Source organism: Pseudoliparis swirei, chromosome 10 (assembly GCF_029220125.1).
Source record: "Pseudoliparis swirei isolate HS2019 ecotype Mariana Trench chromosome 10, NWPU_hadal_v1, whole genome shotgun sequence".
In the NCBI taxonomy this organism is placed as follows: Eukaryota; Metazoa; Chordata; class Actinopteri; order Perciformes; family Liparidae; genus Pseudoliparis; species Pseudoliparis swirei.
Genome location: NC_079397.1, coordinates 4,605,346 through 4,625,364, shown reverse-complemented (window position 1 = coordinate 4,625,364; position 20,019 = coordinate 4,605,346). Strand labels below are relative to the sequence as shown.

Here is a 20,019-nt window from a genome sequence, read left to right as displayed (position 1 = left end):
GGCGCGCCCCCCCTCTGGGTCCACCTTGGGTTTAATCACCGTCTGTAATCCGGGGCGAACGCGCAGATCATCGGCATAATCGACCTCATTTAAAAGGGCAGGTTGACCATTTCATCTCCGCCCACGCTGAGAACTGCTGACTGACGGGCAACGCTGCAGCTCTCATGCCTCACGTGGGGGACATCCGTCACATCCGTCACCCTCCTGGGCCGATGACTTAACGCACCCTCAGCAGATTCAGCATTAATACATAATAATAATATATTTGGAAGAGACTTGTATTTGGACACCACAGTTTAAAACCAAGAAGGTACAGTTTTTTAACAAATGTGACAGTTTGAGCTCGAAATGTATGTAAAAAAAACATGCAGAAAGCTTTTCGATCTCATTGTCGATACAATACATAAGGAAAATAATACCATATATATGTCTACATGCTTTAGTATGAAGCCTCACTTCGTTCGTCTTGTATTAGTGGTACTCAGCAGCTATAAGTGGTTCATGGGCATTTTTAAGACGATGAGTCATACAAAAACAACACATATGCAGTATATATGTATATTCATGCTCAAACTGAAGTCTAAATATGTGTAAAATTAAACTACATGTATTAATACAAACGTAAAAATAAAAACATGGTGATAAATGCAACCGTGGGAGATTTTAAAGCCACATTTTACTTTAAATTGTTTCCTTTTCTCATATCGACAGTCCAGGAAAGGTTCAACTCATGTCAGTTTGCTTCTTGAATACATTCACAGGAGCATCGCCGGGGTTCATTCAACGTGCAAAAAAGAAGGGCATACGCTTCCTAATACGTAATCACCGTAAAAAAAAAACACGGGAAGCAACATCTCCACAGATGCAACCAGAGTGATAATCCCCAATTGTCCAATGAGTTTCATGATCAATACCACAAAAAGATTGGCCTGTTGAAGGCTTCAGACAGGCACAGATGTACTACAAATATTTGGCTGAAAATAAAATTTCTTCCTCTGCTCTAGTGCAATAATGTAATATGTAAAAGACATTCAGTATGTATGCTTAACATAGTTTGCATTACCCTGTAGCACATTAGCATTAACAGTCATGTCAGATATTATTATAAGCGATAAAAGTGATAAGTGGCCGCAACAGGGTTCTTCCCCCCCCCATTGTGTCTCACAAACAGCCTTAAATATAGTTTCCAACACTTTGAAAGCGCATTTCTGGACAACAACGAAAAATTGAATGCACATATTATGTAAAAACATGTTATAATATAATGTATGTCAAAGCTATGTTTTCTAACTTCAGTAAGGCCTCATTTTCACCTCTTGAGTTTCAGCTGTCTTTGTTGTCGTCTTGTTTTGACTTCATGTCTACACAACACGGGGCAGACAAAGTTACAACAAACAAGGAGCCACAGCGGCTCCATGTCAGAGCCTCGGGTAGATCTTGCTGGCACCACCGGCGACGCTTGTTTTCTTCCCCCAGTGCAGATGCCTGTAGATGGAGTCAAACACCGACACCGTGTAGCGTGCAAACAGGGTGGTCCACCTCACAGCATCCACCATCCACTGCACGGAGCGCCCCGCGAAGGCCACAAACACCGAGGTGTAGTGAACCAGCAGCATCAGGCTCCTCCCGAGCCGCCTGCCGTGGTTGATGATCTGGTTGACTCTTCGTTTGTGTCCTATCATCATTATTATGTCTTCTGAATTCTTCCAGATGTAGAAATTTAAATATATATATATATATATATATTTTTAGTTTACAGATAATTTGTCGTTTTGATGAAAGTAGAATACGCCTGCGAAAATTGGAGACGGTCCCTTTAAAAAATTTGCAGACGGCCCCTTAAAATAGCAAGTCCGGGCTGACCAATCAGAGCGAAGGAAGCTTTGCTTCCGGAATAGTTTGATGATGTGGCTATGCTCTGCCATCCATCCGAGGAAATATATCACATAAAAAGCAGATACATTCATCTTGGAAACAATCTCACAGGTGAGTCAAATGTCTTTTGATTGAAAAAAAAAGTACACCCCTTTCTGGGCTGCTTTACATAACTGCCATTCACGGAGGATACAAACGGTTTAAAACGTTTTTTAAAGAAGCTGTCCTTTAGGTTAGTGCCCAGCGTTAGCGAGCTAAGTGGCTTTAGCTCACTTACTGTATCGTTCAAAGTACAGTCACAGTAAACACCGGACGTTTACCCGGGTTATCCCGCTCCTGCTGTCGTTTCTTAATCCTCAAATGTGCCGACGTCTCTTTGGGGACGTCGCTGTCCAGGGAAGTTTTGCCCCGTCCATTTTTGTTCGCGTTAGCTAGCTATAATCTTTGCTTCTTCACGAAAAGAGTGACGCAGCCGCAGTGGAGTGTCGTGTTTCGGGAAGAGTCGGCTCCGACCGGTCCGACTCGGACAACAGGCTGAGGGGGTGTCTGCCAATGTGTTGCTTTTGGACGTGATACAAAATTGAGAAAAAATGTGTTTAACTATGTGTCTAACTGTAAGCCCAGGTTTTTATAGGTTGTTCATATAAATAAACTGTAAGCCCATGTGTTATAGTTTATTTATATAAATGTCTGAAATATATTTAAAATATTGTAATATACATGCATAACCTATAACCAGTTATATAATGATAATACATGTCTTAAATTAATCTGCAGCTTATTTTCTCCATTAATTGAAAATTAATTATAAATTCTTCAATTTCCTAGAGCCCAAATATGTGTATAATTCCCTAATTTTGCCATGTACTTGTACGTAGTTCCGTGTATATTGTTCCTTTCTTTGTGAACCTTGGTCGTTCTTGTTTGACAAAATAAAAACCGCAAATCCTGACAGTTGAGATGCTAAAACTTAGAAATCAATTGTCAAAATAGTTGCTAATTATGTCTCTATCCTTTTGACTAATTGATTAATCGTCTCAGCTCTCGTGTAATGTCACACGCTGCTACATGGCAATACTGTGTTCACAAGTTAAATATGCTTGATACTATGTGTATATTCACTCCTTGAGAGTACATGTCAACCAATGTCAGGCAGCATTTAAAGCTGTTCTTGGCAAAGACAGTAGAAATATGTAAATATGTACTTATCTTACCTGACATACTGTGTAAACAAACATAAAGCTGCACTGTAAGTCAATAAGTATGTCAGTCAAGGGTATGCACAAATTTGGCACATATATTGAATTATACGGCAGACATTACTAACGTTACTTTGTGTCCCCCTCACAGTGACGTCTTTATGTTCAGCCGTCTGGCCACGGTCCTCCAGGAGCTCTCTGGAGAGGAGGGCCCAGATGGAGATACGCAGGTGAGAGAGCAACACATTCTTATCATAAATTATAATCAGAGAGTATTGCCAACTGCGTGCCATGCTTTTAAATAAGTAATGTTATGGCTCTAGATAACTGTATCCTCCTTTTTGGAGCAACCACTGAGAAAATACAAGATGATGATGATGACAGGAAATGCCTTCATGTTTCTCATCTTTTAAAATGAAGATCCTTTATTTCTTAAGGCATCCTATCTGTGCATAAATAGCTCGAAGGGGGCTTTATCTTGATTCGCATCATCCTGTATTTCCCAAAATGCATCTCAGCAGCATCTTGTATTGGTTTGAACATTATGCAGCTGTTTTTTACAGGTTGAGAGGGACTAAACATGATATAATAAGCTGACCACATCTGTTTCCTCGCTCAGGACATGATGGTGCCTCAGCTCCCCGACGGCGAGGGCCCGGCTCCTGTGGAGTCTGAGGGCCCTGAGGAGGCCATGGAGAGGCTGGCTCACCTGGAACAACTGGTGGTCCAGCTGAAGGAGTTCATCCGAGACAAGGACACCCAGCTGTTTAACAAAGACGCACAGCTCAAGGTGTGTGTGGGTCTGTGTTTGTGTCTGTGTGTGTGTGTGTGTTCCCCCAAAAGCCAGTTAAATTATTATTTTTTTGCTTCATATCCACAGAACGAGAAGGATGAAGCTGACGCTCGCTTCATCAAACTCAAAATGCAGGCCAAAGCAAAGATGGTGACACTCAACAAACAGATAACGGATTTGAGAGGACAAGGAGAAGCACCAGTGAGTTTGCCTTCCGCAACGACAATCCCATGCAGGCGAAGATAAAGCACAGACTAACAACACGACTCAAGGTTTTTTTATCTGACTTCAACATCTGGTTTTGTCTACAGCAGAGTCCAGACAGCTCCTTCACGGGAACCGGCGCCGCAGTGGAGGAGGAGCTCCACGAGCTGAAGAACAAGCTGGGCGAGGAGGAGGCCAACAGCCGAGAGCTTCGGGAGCAACTCCAGACCACCGAGCGGCTCCTCCAAGAGAAGGAATCTGCCCACGCTGAACAGGTGACGCACATGGGTCTCTCACTTCATGCACCCCGTTAACAAAACAATGATTTTTAAACAACGCGTTGTGTGCTTTTGTTTTTCAGTTGGAGAAACTGCAGGCGGTGGTCTGCGAGAAGGATGTTCGTTTCCAGGAACAGATCCAGAAACACGAGGAAGAGCTGCTGACGGTCACAGCACAGGCTCAGAGTGACGGCGAGGTTCAGCAGGTAACAGACGCACAAGCTCTTTGATTTGGTTTTCTCTTTTGGTTGATTGTAGAGCTGTTCATGATGATTACCTTAATTAATTGTTTGGTCAATAAAGAGTCAGAAATAATCCCCATAACGATGTTCAAAAGCCCCCCTAAATTGTCTAGTTTAATTTGCTTGGTTTCAAAATTTATGTCACTAACAGTCTCAAATATATTCAATTTACTATTATAGAAAAAAGTCAACAAAAAACAGCAAATATTCACATTTGAGAAGCTAGCACTTTTTAAGATTTAACATTTTTGCAATAATTCTTTTAATTGTTTTAATTTATTTAACCAGGAAAAGCCTCATTGAGATTAAAAATCTCCTTTACAAGAGTGTCCTGGCCAAGACAGCAGGAGCACATTAAAGACAGTTTCAGACATACAACATAAAACAGTGACAGACAATTAAAAAAATGTAAATAAAATTCACTTAAATGATTCATCAGTTGATTAAAAAAAATATAGTTTTATTCTATTTTAAGACCGAAGAATAACCGCCAGACCAAACATAGTCCATGAAAATAATTTGATAGCTGATAGTAGAAACCCATTATGTAATTAAAGTAGCAGATGACTCAAATTTGCTTCAGTTCATCTCGCCCTAGTGAAATACAGATCATGTCCACACTCCCCGGATACGTGTTAGATGATTTGGTCCCTTGGTGTTTATTTCCAGGCTCTGCATGCAGCACAGAGGCGTTGTGAAGAACTCGAGGAGGCCTTTCACTCTCGGTCCCAAGTGCTGGAAATGCTGCAGCAGGAAGTAAGCAGTGCTGATCAACAAAAACAGGTACGGACCTTGATTCGGGTAGATATCTGTAGTGTGTTGGTTTAGAAAGGATAAACCGTTCAAACAGTCACACCCTCATCCTGATGGCACGTCACAATTCTGCATTGTTTGGCTGAGCCACACAACACACCCACTCATATCCTCTTTCTCCGTCTAATTTCTGCCCAGATCTTGACCGCTCAGTTCCGGCAGATGGAGCAGGAGCTGGCCGAGGCCGTCGGGCGGAGGGAGGAGGAGCGGCGGCAGTGGGCCGAGCGGGCCGGCAGGGCCGACGAAGAAGTCTCGGCCCTCCGAACCACCCTGGAGGACTTGGAAAGAGAGAGGGCCGAGAGGGCGGGGCAAGAGGGCGAGCTGGGCTCCCTGAGAGAAGCGGAGCATGCGAGTCGGGAGGCTCTGGCGGAGGAGAAGATGGAAGTCGCCAGATTGGAGGGAGAGCTGGCTCTGATGAAAGAGGCTGAGCTCGCAGCCGTCCAAGCGAGCCGCGACACTTCAGAGAGCGACGGGGCGGAAATAGTTCGGCTTGAAAGTGAACTCGCATCTATGAGAGAGGCCGTCGTCCAGGCCGACCGGGACGCCTCGGAGAGGGAGGAGTCAGAAGTGGATAAGCTAGAGCGAGAGCTGGCCTCCCTTAAGGGGGAACGTCAAGATGCCCAGAAGAATTGTGAGATCTTGGCTGAGATTTGGGGCCCTCTGCGGTCTCTTGCTCTTGAAGAAGCAGAGGAAGTCCCCTTCCCCGCTGACCTCTCCCTGTTCCTGGACACCGTGCAGTCTATTGAGACGCAACTGACGAGGCTGAAAGAGGAACGCAGCGAGAGAGAGGAACATTGCGTCAAGCTCACCCACACCGTGGAAACCCTTCAGGGTGAGAGCATGTGTTTATGAAGCTCAGGCATGTCAAAGCGTTTTAGTTTCATCAGGATGCTTCAATGAGAATCTCTTGATTTGCAGAACAACTTGACAGAAAAACCACAGAACAGGAGGAAACCACTGCCAAGATGCAACAGCTGCAGGATCTAAGTGCAACGGTCAGTCCTCAGAACCATCATTATGAAATGATCTGTATATGCATTACCTAGATAAAGACATTTAGTCAAAGCTCTTCTGCATTTTTCGACCGGCATTGAAATACGTTGTCGTTATCTCGATCTTGAGATCCGATCACAACGTGAGCCCTCCAGATGTGGCCTTAAAAACACAGAAGAAAGTTTCTGCTCGACGGCAGAATTTAGCAAATTTTCTCACTTGATTTCACTTCAAAAGGACAGAAACTTTACGTTTTATCATCTCGGCTAAGATTTGGCTTCAAAGTGTATCATTGCGTGTACGATGTGGGACTGGAGGCTGAGTATGAACTGAGGTAAAAGTAGTTCTTAGCAGTCTTTAAAGTCAGACAACCGCGTCTTTTTATTTGACCCCTTTGTTAAATGACTGTCTGAAGAGAGCTGGTCAGTCACCTGGCCGAGGGTCACGTGTGTCTGGCCGGGTTATGTCAGCGGCTACAAGTGTTGCCTAATCCCCTCTGCACTGATCCACCGGTATGACTCACGCCACAGCCCTGTGTGCTGATATAGAGTCAAGAACAATCATAGAGGCCGTATAGAAAGTGTTCTCCCCGGTCTTTTTATACAGGAAATTATCTCCAGAAAATGTTTAATCATAAGATCCAAAAGCTTCAATCTTGGCAAATATATATATTTTGTTGTTGTTGTTTCAGGCGTCTGAAAGGGATGATGTGACTGAACCATCAGCAGAGGATTCATCTGAAGCTCAAAAAGGTACAAAAACTGGATTTGTACTCTCAAAATAAACTGAATACATGATATGGAACATAATGGTTATGGATCAGAACGCTCACGCATACAATAAAAAGGATTTTGCTCCACCTGTCGGAGGTGTTTTACCTTTTATGCATCTTTTATTTACAAGGAATACCTTGTTAAGAGACAATATTGGAGCCATAACTTCCTGAGTGTGAGGCACTCTGTAGATTATTTATACTAAATGCAATCAACAAAATAATCATTTTTATATTCAATTAATCATTTAAGTAATTTTTTGAAAGATGCCAAACAAATGTTGTCAAATAACGTACTCCTTTTGTTGACTTCCACAGCACACCCACTGGAGCAGCAGCTTTTAGAAAAGGACAGTGAGCTGGTTGCCTTGCGGGAATCCCTCCGGCTGGCTAACGAGCTCAGCTCCAGTGTGGTTGCGTTGTGTGAAACCTCGGATCAGACCCCAGATCAGGGTCAGGAGGCCAGCGCCGCCACACATGGCGGCTCCGCGGCCCTTCCTGACTTCATGGAGGAGACGCAAGAAGAAGAGACCACCTTGGTTGCTGAGGATACCTTAGTCCTCTCCATTTCTGCTGATGATGAGAGCAGCCCAGAGCGTATTGGACACCAGCCTGAGTCCCCGGAAGAATCCAAAGGGACCTCCTCAGATGAGATGGTCGCCAGTAGTGATTCAGAGGTGGCCCACAGCAGCTGGACCCTCCTCGAAGCTGGGAATCAAGACGGGGGCCAGGAGTGGCCGTCCATCATGCAGGACTTTGGCCAGCTGCAGCTGCAGTCGTGGGAGGCGACGAGCATGGAGCAGGAAACCTCCACAGTGCAAGTCGAGTCCTCCTCTGTCATTATCCGCGAGACGGTGCAGGTTCACGTAACTCAGCAGGGTTCTTCCCCCGCAGATGGGAACTGGGCCTCGGCTCAGGTCTTCGCCGAGGCCTTAGCCGAGGAGCTTCAGAGGAGGTACAGTGAGCTTTTGGCCGAGCTTCAGAGGCTCAGAGAGGCAGCTGCAGAGTCACAGGAGAAAATCAAGAGTCTGGAAGATGAGACGCAGTCGCTTACTGCTGCCAAAGAAGAGGGCGAGTCGCAGGTCAATCATTTTATAGAGGAACATAAGTCAGTCACAGAGAAGCTGCATGAGTTCTCTCAGCAATTCAGCGCCGCGGTGGAGAAACACGGTGTTGAAATGCGTCTTCTGGAAGATCAGATAGACATTTTAAGCTCGGAGAGTTCAGTTAAGGAGGAGAAGATCCAGGGCCTGCAGACTGATCTGGAAGTGGCCCACCAAGCTTTCTCCGAGCAGGAGGGGCAGGCCAGGATGCTGAGTGCTCAGCTGGAGGACAGAGAGCTCCTCTCCTCCGAGCTGGAAAGGAGGCTTCAAGATATGGAAAGCAGCATGCTGGAGTACTCTCAAACATCCGAGTTCAACAACGACACGTTGTCAAAGAAGGACGTGGAGATCGGCGAGCTGCACGTCCTCCTCAGCCAAAAAGAGCAGGAGGTGATGGAGCTCAATTACAGCATGTCCGCTAAACTCCTCCAAGCTGAGGAAGAGAAGTTCCAGACAGACGGTGAGGTCAATAAGCTGAAGGAGAAGATCGTGGACCTGGAGAAAGTCCGAGAGGAGCAACAGGAAGTGACTCCTGAAGACTCAGCCGCTCATGTGGATGATGAACTTGCTGGCGTGCGAAAGGAGAACGAAGTGCTGGAAACCCAACTGACGGCCGCGAAGAAGAAGTTGCAGGCTGCACTCGCGCAACGCAAAGAGCTGCTGAAGAAGGTCGCCGATTTTGAGGAAGACGCAAAGGAACGGACGGGACGAGATGAAGCGTCAAAGGGAGAAGAGACCCCCGCAGACATTCCCCAGGTAGAACAATCCGGAGGACATGGCATTCAGGAAATGGAGGCTAAAGTCATTGAACTCGAGCAAGCTTTAAGATCCAGAGAAGAGGCCGTCGAGACTCTCGATGCTAAAGTCATCGAACTCGAGCAAACTTTAAGATCCAGAGAAGGGGCCGTCGAGACTCTCGATGCTAAAGTCATCGGACTCGAGCAAACTTTAAGAGCCAGAGAAGGGGCTGTCGAGACTCTCGATGCTAAAGTCATCGGACTCGAGCAAACTTTAAGATCCAGAGAAGAGGCCGTCGAGACTCTCGATGCTAAAGTCATCGGACTCGAGCAAACTTTAAGATCCAGAGAAGAGGCCGTCGAGACTCTCGATGCTAAAGTCATCGGACTCGAGCAAACTTTAAGATCCAGAGAAGGGGCCGTCGAGACTCTTGATGCTAAAGTCATCGGACTCGAGCAAACTTTAAGAGCAAGAGAAGGGGCCGTCGAGACTCTCGAGGTTAAAGTCATTGAACTCGAGCAAACTTTAAGAGCCAGAGAAGAGGCCGTCAAGACTCTCGAGGTTAAAATCTGCCAGCAGGATCAAGTTCTCAGCGAGACGGTTGCTCTGACTAGAACGCTAAGTGACGAGGCTGCAACCTCTCAGCAGGCCGACGGTTCTTCTGAAACCACTGCGTTGCAATCGCAAGTGGCCTCTCTAGAAGCCGAGTTGGAAACCCTTCACAGGAAGGTTCAAGAGGCCCAAGAGTCTCGCAAGGAAACCATCCGCAAGGCCAAAGAAAAGGAACGGCACCACCGCGAACAGCTGAAGCAGCAGAAGGAAGAACACGGCGAGCTCGCGGGACGCTTTGAGGCGCAGAGCGCCGAGCGAGAAGCACTTCTGACGAAATTGAGAGACTTGGAAGGAAACGTGAGCGGCGAAGGAGAACCTCGCAGAGAGACCAATCGACCGGCTGAAAATGTGTCGAAGCAAGCGGCGAGCGACTGGGTCCAGGAGGACTGGGTGGATTTTTCCACGTCTGAGGCGGATTCGTCGCAGCCGCAATCCAGCGGCCCGGTTCGGCATCCCGGGGAGCGGTCGGACGTCCTCTCTGCACAGATGCAGGAATCCGTGAAAGCGCTCGGAGACGAGATCCAGACTGTGCGGCTGGCTAACGTGGAGCTGGAGAGGCAGCTGCAGGAAACCCAGACCAGTCTGTCTCTGAAAGAGGCGGAAGTGTTGGAATTGGGCAAAGAGCTCCTCGCACTCAGGGAAAAAGAAAGGCAGATCGATGCGCTCTCGGGGGAAATTCGCGATCTCAGAGAAAAGTATCACCGGGCCGAGTCTTACGCCGAATCCCTGAAAGCGGAGATGGAGGCCGAAGCAGCGAGCGCAGATTCTACGTCCTCCATAGCGGCGCTTCAGACCGAGGTGCAGGACTTCAAGCAGTTCCTCGACGAGAAGAACCACGAAATCACGGAGCTGAGCCAGCAGCTGAGCGATCAGAACTCTCTCATCCGCTCGATGCAGGACACGGTGTCGCAGAAGGATCAGCTCGTCTCTTCTCTACAGGAAGAACTGATGGCCGAGCAAGAAAAAGCCCAACGGTTAGAGGTCGAAGTCCCACAGAAGCAGGAGGAAGGAAAAGACAGCGAGGCGAAGATCCAGCAGCTTCAACGAAAGCTCCAGGCGGCTCTGATCTCTCGCAAAGATGTCCTGAAAGCAAACAAAAGCCAGAAGGAACAGCTGGCTTCGGCCGAGAAGCTCGTAGCCAGTCTGCAGCAGAAAATGGAGTCGGCGGAATATGAGCTGCAGAAGCTCCGAGCGGAGAGAGTTAAACTGATCGACGAAGTCGACCGGACGCTTCTGGAAAACCAGAGCCTGGGATCGTCCTGCGAGAGCCTCAAACTGGCCATGGAGGGCATCGTGACGGAGAAAGACGACCGCAAGAGGGAAGCGGAGCTGGCGAAAGAGGAGGCCGCCAGAGCCTGCGGGGAATGGGCGGAAAAGGTTCAGGGCATGAAGGACGAGTACGAGACGCTGCTCAAGTCGTACGAAAACGTGAGCGACGAGGCAGAGCGAGTGAGGCGGGTCCTGGAGGCGGCCAGGCAGGAGAGGCAAGAGCTCGCCACCAGGGTGAGGACGCAGGAGGCCGGGAGGCAGGAGGCCGAGAGGCAGGCGGACGAGGCCCAGAAAGAGGTGAAGGAGGTGAAAGACAAGATGAGGAAGTTTGCCAAGACGAAGCAGCAGAAGATCCTGGAGTTGGAGGAGGAGAACGGGAGGCTTCTAGAGATGCAGGACAAGACCGTCATGAAACGAGAGAGCAAGGCGCTCAAGGTTGAGGTCGAGAGACTTCAAGGAGAGCTCGGGGCTTTGAGAGCTGAGTCGGATGCGACGGTGGAAGAAAAAAGCTCTTTAGGGCAGCAGATTCAAGAGTTGAGGGAACAACTCGCCCAGACGAGAGAGGAGGGGGGCGGTGTAACTCAAGCTCCTGTAGAAGAGGTCGTCACTGCCAAGCAATCAGACATAATCATGAGCGAAGCCGAGCCGGTTGAGAGTCGATATGAAGACGAAGAAAGACCCTCAACTCCGGAGGAGTCACCTGCTGACCAAATAGTTGCAGTGCATGCACCAGAAACACATTCACAACCTCCTGAGGATCACGGAAAGGCAGATATTACGACGGAAAGCGTGGAGGTTTTATTCGAGAACAAAATGAGGGAGATGGAGGCGGCCGTCGATGCAGACCGGGAGCTGTGGCGGGAACAGGAGGCGGGACTCAAAGCCCAGCTGGCGTCTCTCGAGCGAGAGCTCCAGCAGAGTAAAGAGAAGGAGAGCCTTGAGGCGTCGCTGGAGAAGGGCCTTCAAGAGGGCAAAGAGAGAGAAAAGAGTCTGGTGGAAGAGGGATCCAAGAGGGAGGCCCAGTTCAAAGAGCTGCTCGGAAGCCTCGAGACCGAGAAGGACAACCTGGAGGAGCGCCTGATGAACCAGCTGGCGCAGCTCAACGGCAGCATCGCCGGCTACCAGCAGGAGGCGGCGGACAGCCAGGAGCACCTCGCCGAGCTGCAGCGGGAGGCGCAGAGGCTGGAGAGGGAGAGCGCCGAGCTGGAAGCCGAGGCTCGGAGCGAGAGCGACCGGGCCGCCAGGCTGGAGGAGGACATGAGGCAGGCGCAGAGAGAGAGGGCCGAGGCGGAAGCGGAGTCGGGTAAGCGGAGGGAGCTGGAGCAGCAGCTGAGGTCCGCCCAGAGGGTCCGAGAAGGCAGCCAGAGCCGGACGCGTCAGCTGGAGGAGCTGCTGAGGGAGAAGCAGCTGGAGGTCCGTCAGCTGCAGCGCGACTGCATCAAGTACCAGGAGAGGATCAGCGAGCTGGGCAAGGAGGTGAAGTCGCTGCAGCTCGGCCACGACGAGCTCCACGGCAAGCTGGAACGATCCCGACTGGAGACGTCCAAAACGGCGGAAGACTTGAGACGGTGCGAGGCGGAGTTGGCGAGCTGCGCGTCGCAGCGGGCCGAGGCCCAGAAGCAGGCCGGCGAGGCTTCAGCTGAGAAGACGACCCTGGAACAGACGTCGGGAAAGAGGGAGGCGTCGTTGAAGGCGGAGGCCGAGCAAACCCTCGACTCTGTGAGATTCAGGCTCGGGGGCGAACTGAAGGAGATGGAGCTGAGGCTGGAGGAGGTGTACCGGGACCGGGACCGGGAAGAGGAGGCCACGCTGGAGGCCAGAGGGGCCGCGGAAGGAGCCGAGCGGCGCGCCCAGGAGACGCAGGCCCGTCTGGACGAGTCTCTGGCCAGGCTGGCGGCCTTCTCGCGCTGCATGTCCTCGCTGCAAGACGACCGGGACCGAGTTCTGGACGAGACCCGCCAATGGGAGACTCGCTTCAACGACGTGCTGCAGAGCAAGGAGGCCGAAGTCCGGGAGGCTGAAACGAGGGCGAAGGAACTGGCAGAGCAGCTTCAGAGGGAATCTGCACTGAAAGAGCAACTTCAGCTTTCAGTAGAAAGGTAAAAAAATATATATATCTGAATTTGTAATATATGTTCAGCTTTTTAGCTCAGAATTGACGAGATGTATTCATTTTGTCTTTGAGACTTGAGAAATCAGACAAAGGGTGGCAGCTGAAACTGGAAGAGGAGGTGAAGAAAGTCACAGAGAGCCGAGCTGCCCTCGAGGAAGCGAGCGGCAAGCTCCAGCGAACCGCAGCGGAGCTGCAGTCCGCGCAACGAGAAGTCCGCGCCCTGAAGAACGAGCTGGAGAGTGTCAACCAGCGGGCCCGAGCGCTGGATGAGGCGGTGGGTCGGCTGCAGGGGGAAGTGGACCGGGCCCGAGCCGAGCTGAGGGAGCGGGAGGCGGAGGAGAGGCGGCTGTGTCTGAACGTGGAGCAACTGGAGACGGACCTGAGGTCCTCGAAGGCCTTGACGGAGAGTCTGCAGACGGAGTTAAACGAGAAGGAGCGGAGGGAGGTGGAGATGCTGGGGGAGAAGGAGCAAGCTGTTGCTCAGGTATTTACATATCGACAGGACATTTTGTGTACTCAATCAAACTTTTATTTCAGACTCACGGTCCAGATAGTACAAAACATTCAAATAGAATAAAATACATACAAAATCACACGTAAAATACATAGAGCTACAAATGCTTTATACACAGACAGCTGTACCAGTGTCTCCACAGCTGGGGCTGGTAGCGTGTAATAACTTCATATTTGGTAAAAACATGATTTCATTTTCGGAGACATCAACCCGGCAGATGAATTTATACATAAGATTTCTTAAAACAGCTTTTAAAGTATTACCTCCTGCAGCCACAAACATCTCTCTGTCACAACTCCACCTCGGTCTCTTCAATCGTATTCGCATGGCATCATTATAATCTACTTGAAGTACAAGTGACAATATTGTACATTTTCTTTGCTTCCCCAGGCTGCAGAGGAAGCTAGAAAGGAGGCCGACAGCCGGGCGCAGCAAGCCGAGGAGGAGCTGGAGAGGAGAAGAGGGGAACTGCGAGATCTGGAGGAGAAACTGCGAAAGGGGGAGGAAGAGAGCAACAACAGAAAAGCCCGACTGGACTCTTTCATGAACGCCATGGGTTCCCTCCAGGACGACCGAGACCGAGTCCTCAACACGTACAAACAGCTGGAGGAGAAACACCTGCAGGTAACGCACGGAAGAAAACTAAACGCACCTAAGGCCCGTCGAGCTTTATTGAGTAGCCGATATGAAATGTTTGTATTGTGTCCCAGATGATGATGGAGAAGGACGGTCTCATCCAAGAGGCGGCGGGGGAGAACAACGGCCTGAAGGAGGAGCTGCGCTCGCTGCTCGTCCAGAGGGACGACCTGTACGCCGAGAAGGGCCAGCTGTCGGCTCAGCTCCACGGCTACCGCGACGAACTCAACCAAGTCCTGAGCATGAAGGAGTCCCAATACAAGCAGCTGCTGGCCGCGCAGCGAGAGCGCATCGCCTCCCTGGAAAAAGAGCGCGAGGAGTTGGAGAGTCGGGCGAAGGACGTGAGCAGAGCCAGAGAGACGGAAGTAGAGGCGGTCCGAGTGGAGAGGGAGACTCTCGGTCGGGCCGCCGAGCTCGGGACGGCGCCGCAGGTGGTCGACGCTCCCGGAGCGGAAGTGGAGAAGCTGAGGGAGCAGCTGCACGCGGCGAGGGATCAGGTGGCGGCGTCGGAGGCCAGCCGGCAGGCGGAGAGGCGAGCGCAGGAGAGCGACGGCAAAGAGCTGGCCGAGCTGCGCTGGGAGGGAGGCGTGATGCGGACGGAGTCGGAGAACGCCCAGGAGAGGGTGGCGGAGCTGGCCCGGGACCTGCTGGCCGTCGAGCAGAGCCTCCTGGAGGAGAGGGAGGCGGCGGCGCGGCTGAGGGCCGAGAACAAGTCCTTCTCGAAAGCCATGGCGTCCCTCCAGGACAGCAGGGACCAGGCGATGAGCGACGCCCAGGAACTGAGCCTGAAGCTGGGGGAGATGAGCAAGGCGGGAGGCCACGCGGCGCACATCGGCAGCCCCGCGAGCGCCACCGGAGAAGTGTGGGGGCTGAAGAACGCACTGCAAGCCCTGCAGAATGACAGGGAGAGGCTGGTGAGTTACCAACCGTCACATCACGTGAACGGTTTGGATCATCTGGATTTCCATCGATCTATTTTTGTTATTCTTCTCCTCCCGTGTGCAGCTGGAGCAGCTTCAAGCGCTGTCGTCCGAGCTCAAGGCCCAGAAGTCTGAGCTGGCTCGGCTGGGAGCGGGAGAGCTCATCAAAGTCAGCCAGGAGCTGTTTGAGGAGAAGAGGAGGAGCGAAGACATGCTGGGCGACGTGATGCAGCTGGAGAACGTGGTGGAGATGAGCAGGCGGGAGACGGAAGCTCTTAGGTGAGGCGCAGAGCCGGCGCTCCGGCGTCATACAAAGTGGCGCAGAGAGCCGGCGGCTGAGCGCGAATCCGTCTGCGTTGTGCTCGTCACAGACTGGAGCGGATCGACTGGATGGCTCAAGCGGAGCAGCTGAAGGACCAGACCCTCGCCACGCTGTCGGAGAGGGACCAACACCTGCGGCAACTCACCGCCATGCTGGAGGAGGCCCGCGCTCATCAGCCCAAACTGCAGCAGGAACACTACCAGAGAGAGGTAACCGCAGGGTTCCTACGGTCATGGAGAACCTGGAAAAGGCGTGGCATTTAAAAATGGTTATTTACAGGCCTGGAAAAAGTACTTGGAAAGAAAAAAAATTAATCCCAAATGTTTTTTTAAAACTCATGGAAATTTGTTATGTTCATATGTTAATTTAAGCAGTTTGATTAAAAGAATAAAAATGTGTATCAATATATATTCTTTTAATCAAACTATTTTCTCTCATTCATTGTGTCATTTAGGTTTATACTCATGTTTACACAGAGATTTCACCAAATGGCCAAATGGTCATGGAAATTTGGTTTAAAGTCATGGAAATGTGGATGTTCCCTTAATATATATGTATTAATTATATAAATAAATATATATATTTATATATAAATTTATAGAAATATATATATATATTATATATAAATATATTTATTTATGTATAAATATATTTTTATTTATATATATATATAAATATATTTTTATTTGTGTGTGTGTATATATATATATATATAGTGACCGTGGATAATAATGACCTTGCAAAAACGTCATGCTTTATGCAGAAGTTGTATTAGTTTAGTGTCAGTCTTGGTCTTTTAGCTCCATATCTCACACCGCATTTGGGTCTTATTTAAAACTCTGTTGGCCCTCTAGAAATGTGGCTTGCAGCAGACGTAATATAAACGATGAAATCAGGACGATGTGGGACAATGATGCTTCATCCGATGTGAATCTCCTACAATGTCCTCGTCTCCTCAACAGGGCACGGAGGAGGTGGCCAGCGCTCCTGGAGCCCCACAGGAGCGGAGCAGCCTCGTCGACAGCCACGCCTACCTAGCTGAGGTCAAAGAGCTGCAGAGGAGGTAGAGCGGAGGTCAAAACCTCACAAGAGAAGCTGTTTCTATAAGTGTTTGGATAAAACACGGAGACGCTTAATCGATGTTTTACTTCTTTTGCATCAGGCTGGGTGACGAGATGCAGCAGAGGGTGGCTGCGGAGGAGCAGCTGATGGCCTCACAGGATCGACTCAAACGGTATATGAAGCATGGTGGAAGAGGAGGCATATTAAAGATGTGTATGTTCAATGGATTCCATCACTGTGTGTGTAATGTGGAAGGTGAGTCTCCTGGTGACTAAGTCACCTGCTTATAAAGCACCTTGAAGCATCTTTCAGCGCCTTGTTTTAGGGTTTTTTGGCCAACTGCAGACACACCGCCACCAGCTGGTGAACATCGTGGAGCATTTAGATCACAGGTGTCAAACACAAGGCCCGCGGGCCGAATGCGGCCCACCACGTCATTTTATGCGGCCCCTGACTGCTTTAAAGACATATGATCACCTTTATTTCCTGTGCTTTTATTTTGAAGGGTTCAAATTAAACGGATTTGTGTTATAATATTAGAGAAATGTTCATGTGTACAATATTTCTACTCTCTACTCAACAATAATCAAATGCAAAGAGAGTTATCGCACAGTATGTTCGGGAGTAGTTTATACAGCGCTTCAGTTACACCGGCCCTTTAAGAGGCGGCCATGATGCTGATGTGGCCCCCGGTGAAGATGAGTTTGACGCCCCTGATTTAGATCATTTCCCTCATGAGTCGGTGGAGACCAAAGCGGAGATAGTGAATGTTAGAGTCCAGAAATCTGACTCAAAATGAAAGAGATTGTTGCTCCGTGACGGCTGGACGTGTAAATAAGCAACTGTTCAGCAATATGATTTTAAAAGGTGATTTGTGAACAGCTTTTTACCTATTAAAACTATAATATTATAACATCATGTTTGTCTAGCATGAACAACAAGTATGTAACATGGAAATAGAGGTACTTATGCACCATAAATACACTAATTGTGTTGATTAAACTGTCACGTATTTTCTCAATTACTTGTTTTAATTGACAGATAAATAGCAAGTGTGCCACTTAGTCCCATGACCAATGAATTTAAATGTTTTTTACGGCGTAATGTTGAGACTAATGATCGTATTCTCTAATAAGTCATGGCACACGGGGCTTTAATAAGCTTTCTATCGTTTCTCTGCATTCATATAATTCATCTTTTTGCTCCGACAGATTCTGTAAAATCAACAAAATATGACAACTAATCTTTTTTTAAATATATATATATATTTCCTAAATCACAGCCAGGCTCAACGGCCGTCTGCACAAGATGAGGACCAGACGACTCTTTTGATCGAGCCGGAAGGACTCGTCACTCGAGTAAGTCTCCGCTAGTGTCCTCTGCCGCCTCACGCGTCATCGTAGTAATGACGTCGTGACCTTCTCGTGACCTTCTCCTCTCCTCTCCTGCAGACTCGGAGAGGCGGCCCGGGTTTGGTGCGGATGCTGCGAGTGGCGTTCTGCTCGCGCCAGCGCACGCCTCTGCTGTTCAGCCTCTACCTGCTCACCGTGCACGTCCTGCTGCTGCTGTGCCTGGGCGGATACCTCTGAGACGCCTCGCTTTAACCAAACAAACAACAACAACTGACAGATAAGGGAGAGAGAGAGAGAGAGAGGAGGGGAAAGAAAATGGAAACAAATACACAGACCTAACCCAAGCCATCCATGTGTTTTATATTGTTACATAGTAAACTAGACGGGGGTGTGAAGGATGTTCGACACACAAACGGTGCACTTTACAGGACGTCGTCTCTTAGCCGAGGAACGTCGATTTACGGAGGAAGCTGTTGTCATTTTAACTTTAGTTTCTCCCGTCTGACTTTGAGGGGAACCCGAGCCGAGAGGACATAAAGGGGATCCTTTTCTTCCGAGAGATCGATGGTTTTACAGCGGTGGAAAGGTCGAGTCTTGATCATGTATGTTGGCATATTGGGTTTTTTCGTGTGCCTTTTTTAGATTTGGATAGGAAAAAGACATTTTGGGGACTAGTTAGCTTAGCTTAGCATCCAGACTGGAAGCGCCTCGTACGTTCAGATGCTGATAAAAGCCCCTAAAATCCACCGTGAGACGCGCTACAGCTCGTTTGTTTAGTTCAAACGGAAACCAAAGGAAAAAAGGAACCAGTTTTTTTCCAGAGGTTAATTGCCGGAGTTGATAGGCAACAATCAGAGACGCTAGGAAGTTACTTATAATAGCCAAAAAACGACAAATTGTGGGTCTGAACGAGAGATAATTGGTCAATTAGTGAGCTCCAGAGGTGCTTTGTAATGTTAGCATCGTCTCCGCTTTATGCTAAGCTAACCTTCGACCGCCTGTCGTGAGAGTGACATCAACGCTGTCATCTACTCGGCGGGAATTTCCCAAAATGTCCGACTTTTATCCTCCGATGGCTTGAGGTTCAGGGCTCGTTGTTCCAGTCTTCTTCCTCTTCTCATTTCGCACACAAAAAAAACGGAGCACAGTGCAATTTACGTTACACATTCCTACTGTGGGTTTTCTTTTCTCATAAATCACGTTTAACAAAAGGGAAAAGGGGACATTATTAATATTTGTACATATGTAAGCGTACGTATGCCAGCTGGATGTGGGTTTCCCCCTCCGACACCTCCAATAAGATTCCCGGTCCGTGCTTCTCTTTATATTTTAACGTTTTTGCTGTAGTTTTCACGGCGGGTGAAGTCGCCGCGCAGCGTTCCCACCGCGTGGATTCATTCCAGAGGAGAAAGACGGCTGTTTTCTGAAGATATCCATCCCATTATAGACGACTCTGATGTAGCATAACTTATGACATGATCTTCTACCAACGTGTCTATCGATTCTTTATTTAATTGCTCACTCTTGGTGAAATGGCCCCTTCCTAAACATCCATTTTCTCATCTTACACAAACTGATATATACTTTTAACTGTACATAATTGTGTAAAAGGGCTGTATAGAAAACTAAAATATAATAAAAGTGTCGGTGGTGTAGATCAGGGACGGATCTTGTCAGGCATTAAGTATGTGCTCATTTGTGTGTGTGGAATTAATCTGACATTGGAGCCTTTTCTTTTTTTTCTGGATTTACAAAATTAAGAATTTATTCATTTTTATTCAGCAAATCAAAACACAATTGGTTCCTTTTCTGTTTGTGAAATAATTACCAATGGGTATCATTAATCAGAGACGTTGCCGTATTCCAGAACACATTTATAATTGTGGGAGTGACATCATGACATACTGTGACATTTTGTAATTCACACAATAAAGCGCTACATCTTAAACACTGCTGCGTCTCTATATGTTGTTGTTGTTGTTCTGTATGTTATTCAGTCAATCATTGCAATACAATACAATATTATTCTATATAATATACACTCCCGTTCAAAAGTTTGGGGTCACTTAGAAATGTCTTTATTTTTCAAAGAAAAGCACTGTTTTTTCAATAAAGATAACATTAATCAAAAATACCCACTATACATTGTTAATGTGGTAAATGACTATTCTAGGTGGAAACGTCTGGTTTCTAATGAAATATCTCCAGA

The 20,019-nt window shown here is 48.3% G+C and overlaps 1 protein-coding gene across 1 annotated transcript; it reads left to right on the top strand.

The window, feature by feature from the left end:
* The first annotated feature begins 46 nt into the window (after positions 1 to 46).
* On the top strand, positions 47 to 19,763 carry golgb1 (golgin B1). The gene is made up of 20 exons (XM_056425328.1): positions 47 to 1,986; positions 3,226 to 3,304; positions 3,694 to 3,864; positions 3,955 to 4,068; positions 4,179 to 4,346; positions 4,433 to 4,555; positions 5,261 to 5,374; positions 5,543 to 6,236; positions 6,323 to 6,399; positions 7,089 to 7,149; positions 7,488 to 12,990; positions 13,077 to 13,488; positions 13,909 to 14,142; positions 14,229 to 15,068; positions 15,160 to 15,353; positions 15,446 to 15,605; positions 16,359 to 16,459; positions 16,559 to 16,630; positions 17,741 to 17,816; positions 17,910 to 19,763. The coding sequence occupies exons 2-20, from the start codon at positions 3,236 to 3,238 to the stop codon at positions 18,045 to 18,047; spliced, it is 9,321 nt and encodes a 3,106-aa protein (XP_056281303.1). The 5' UTR covers positions 47 to 1,986; positions 3,226 to 3,235; the 3' UTR covers positions 18,048 to 19,763.
* The last annotated feature ends 256 nt before the right edge of the window (positions 19,764 to 20,019 follow it).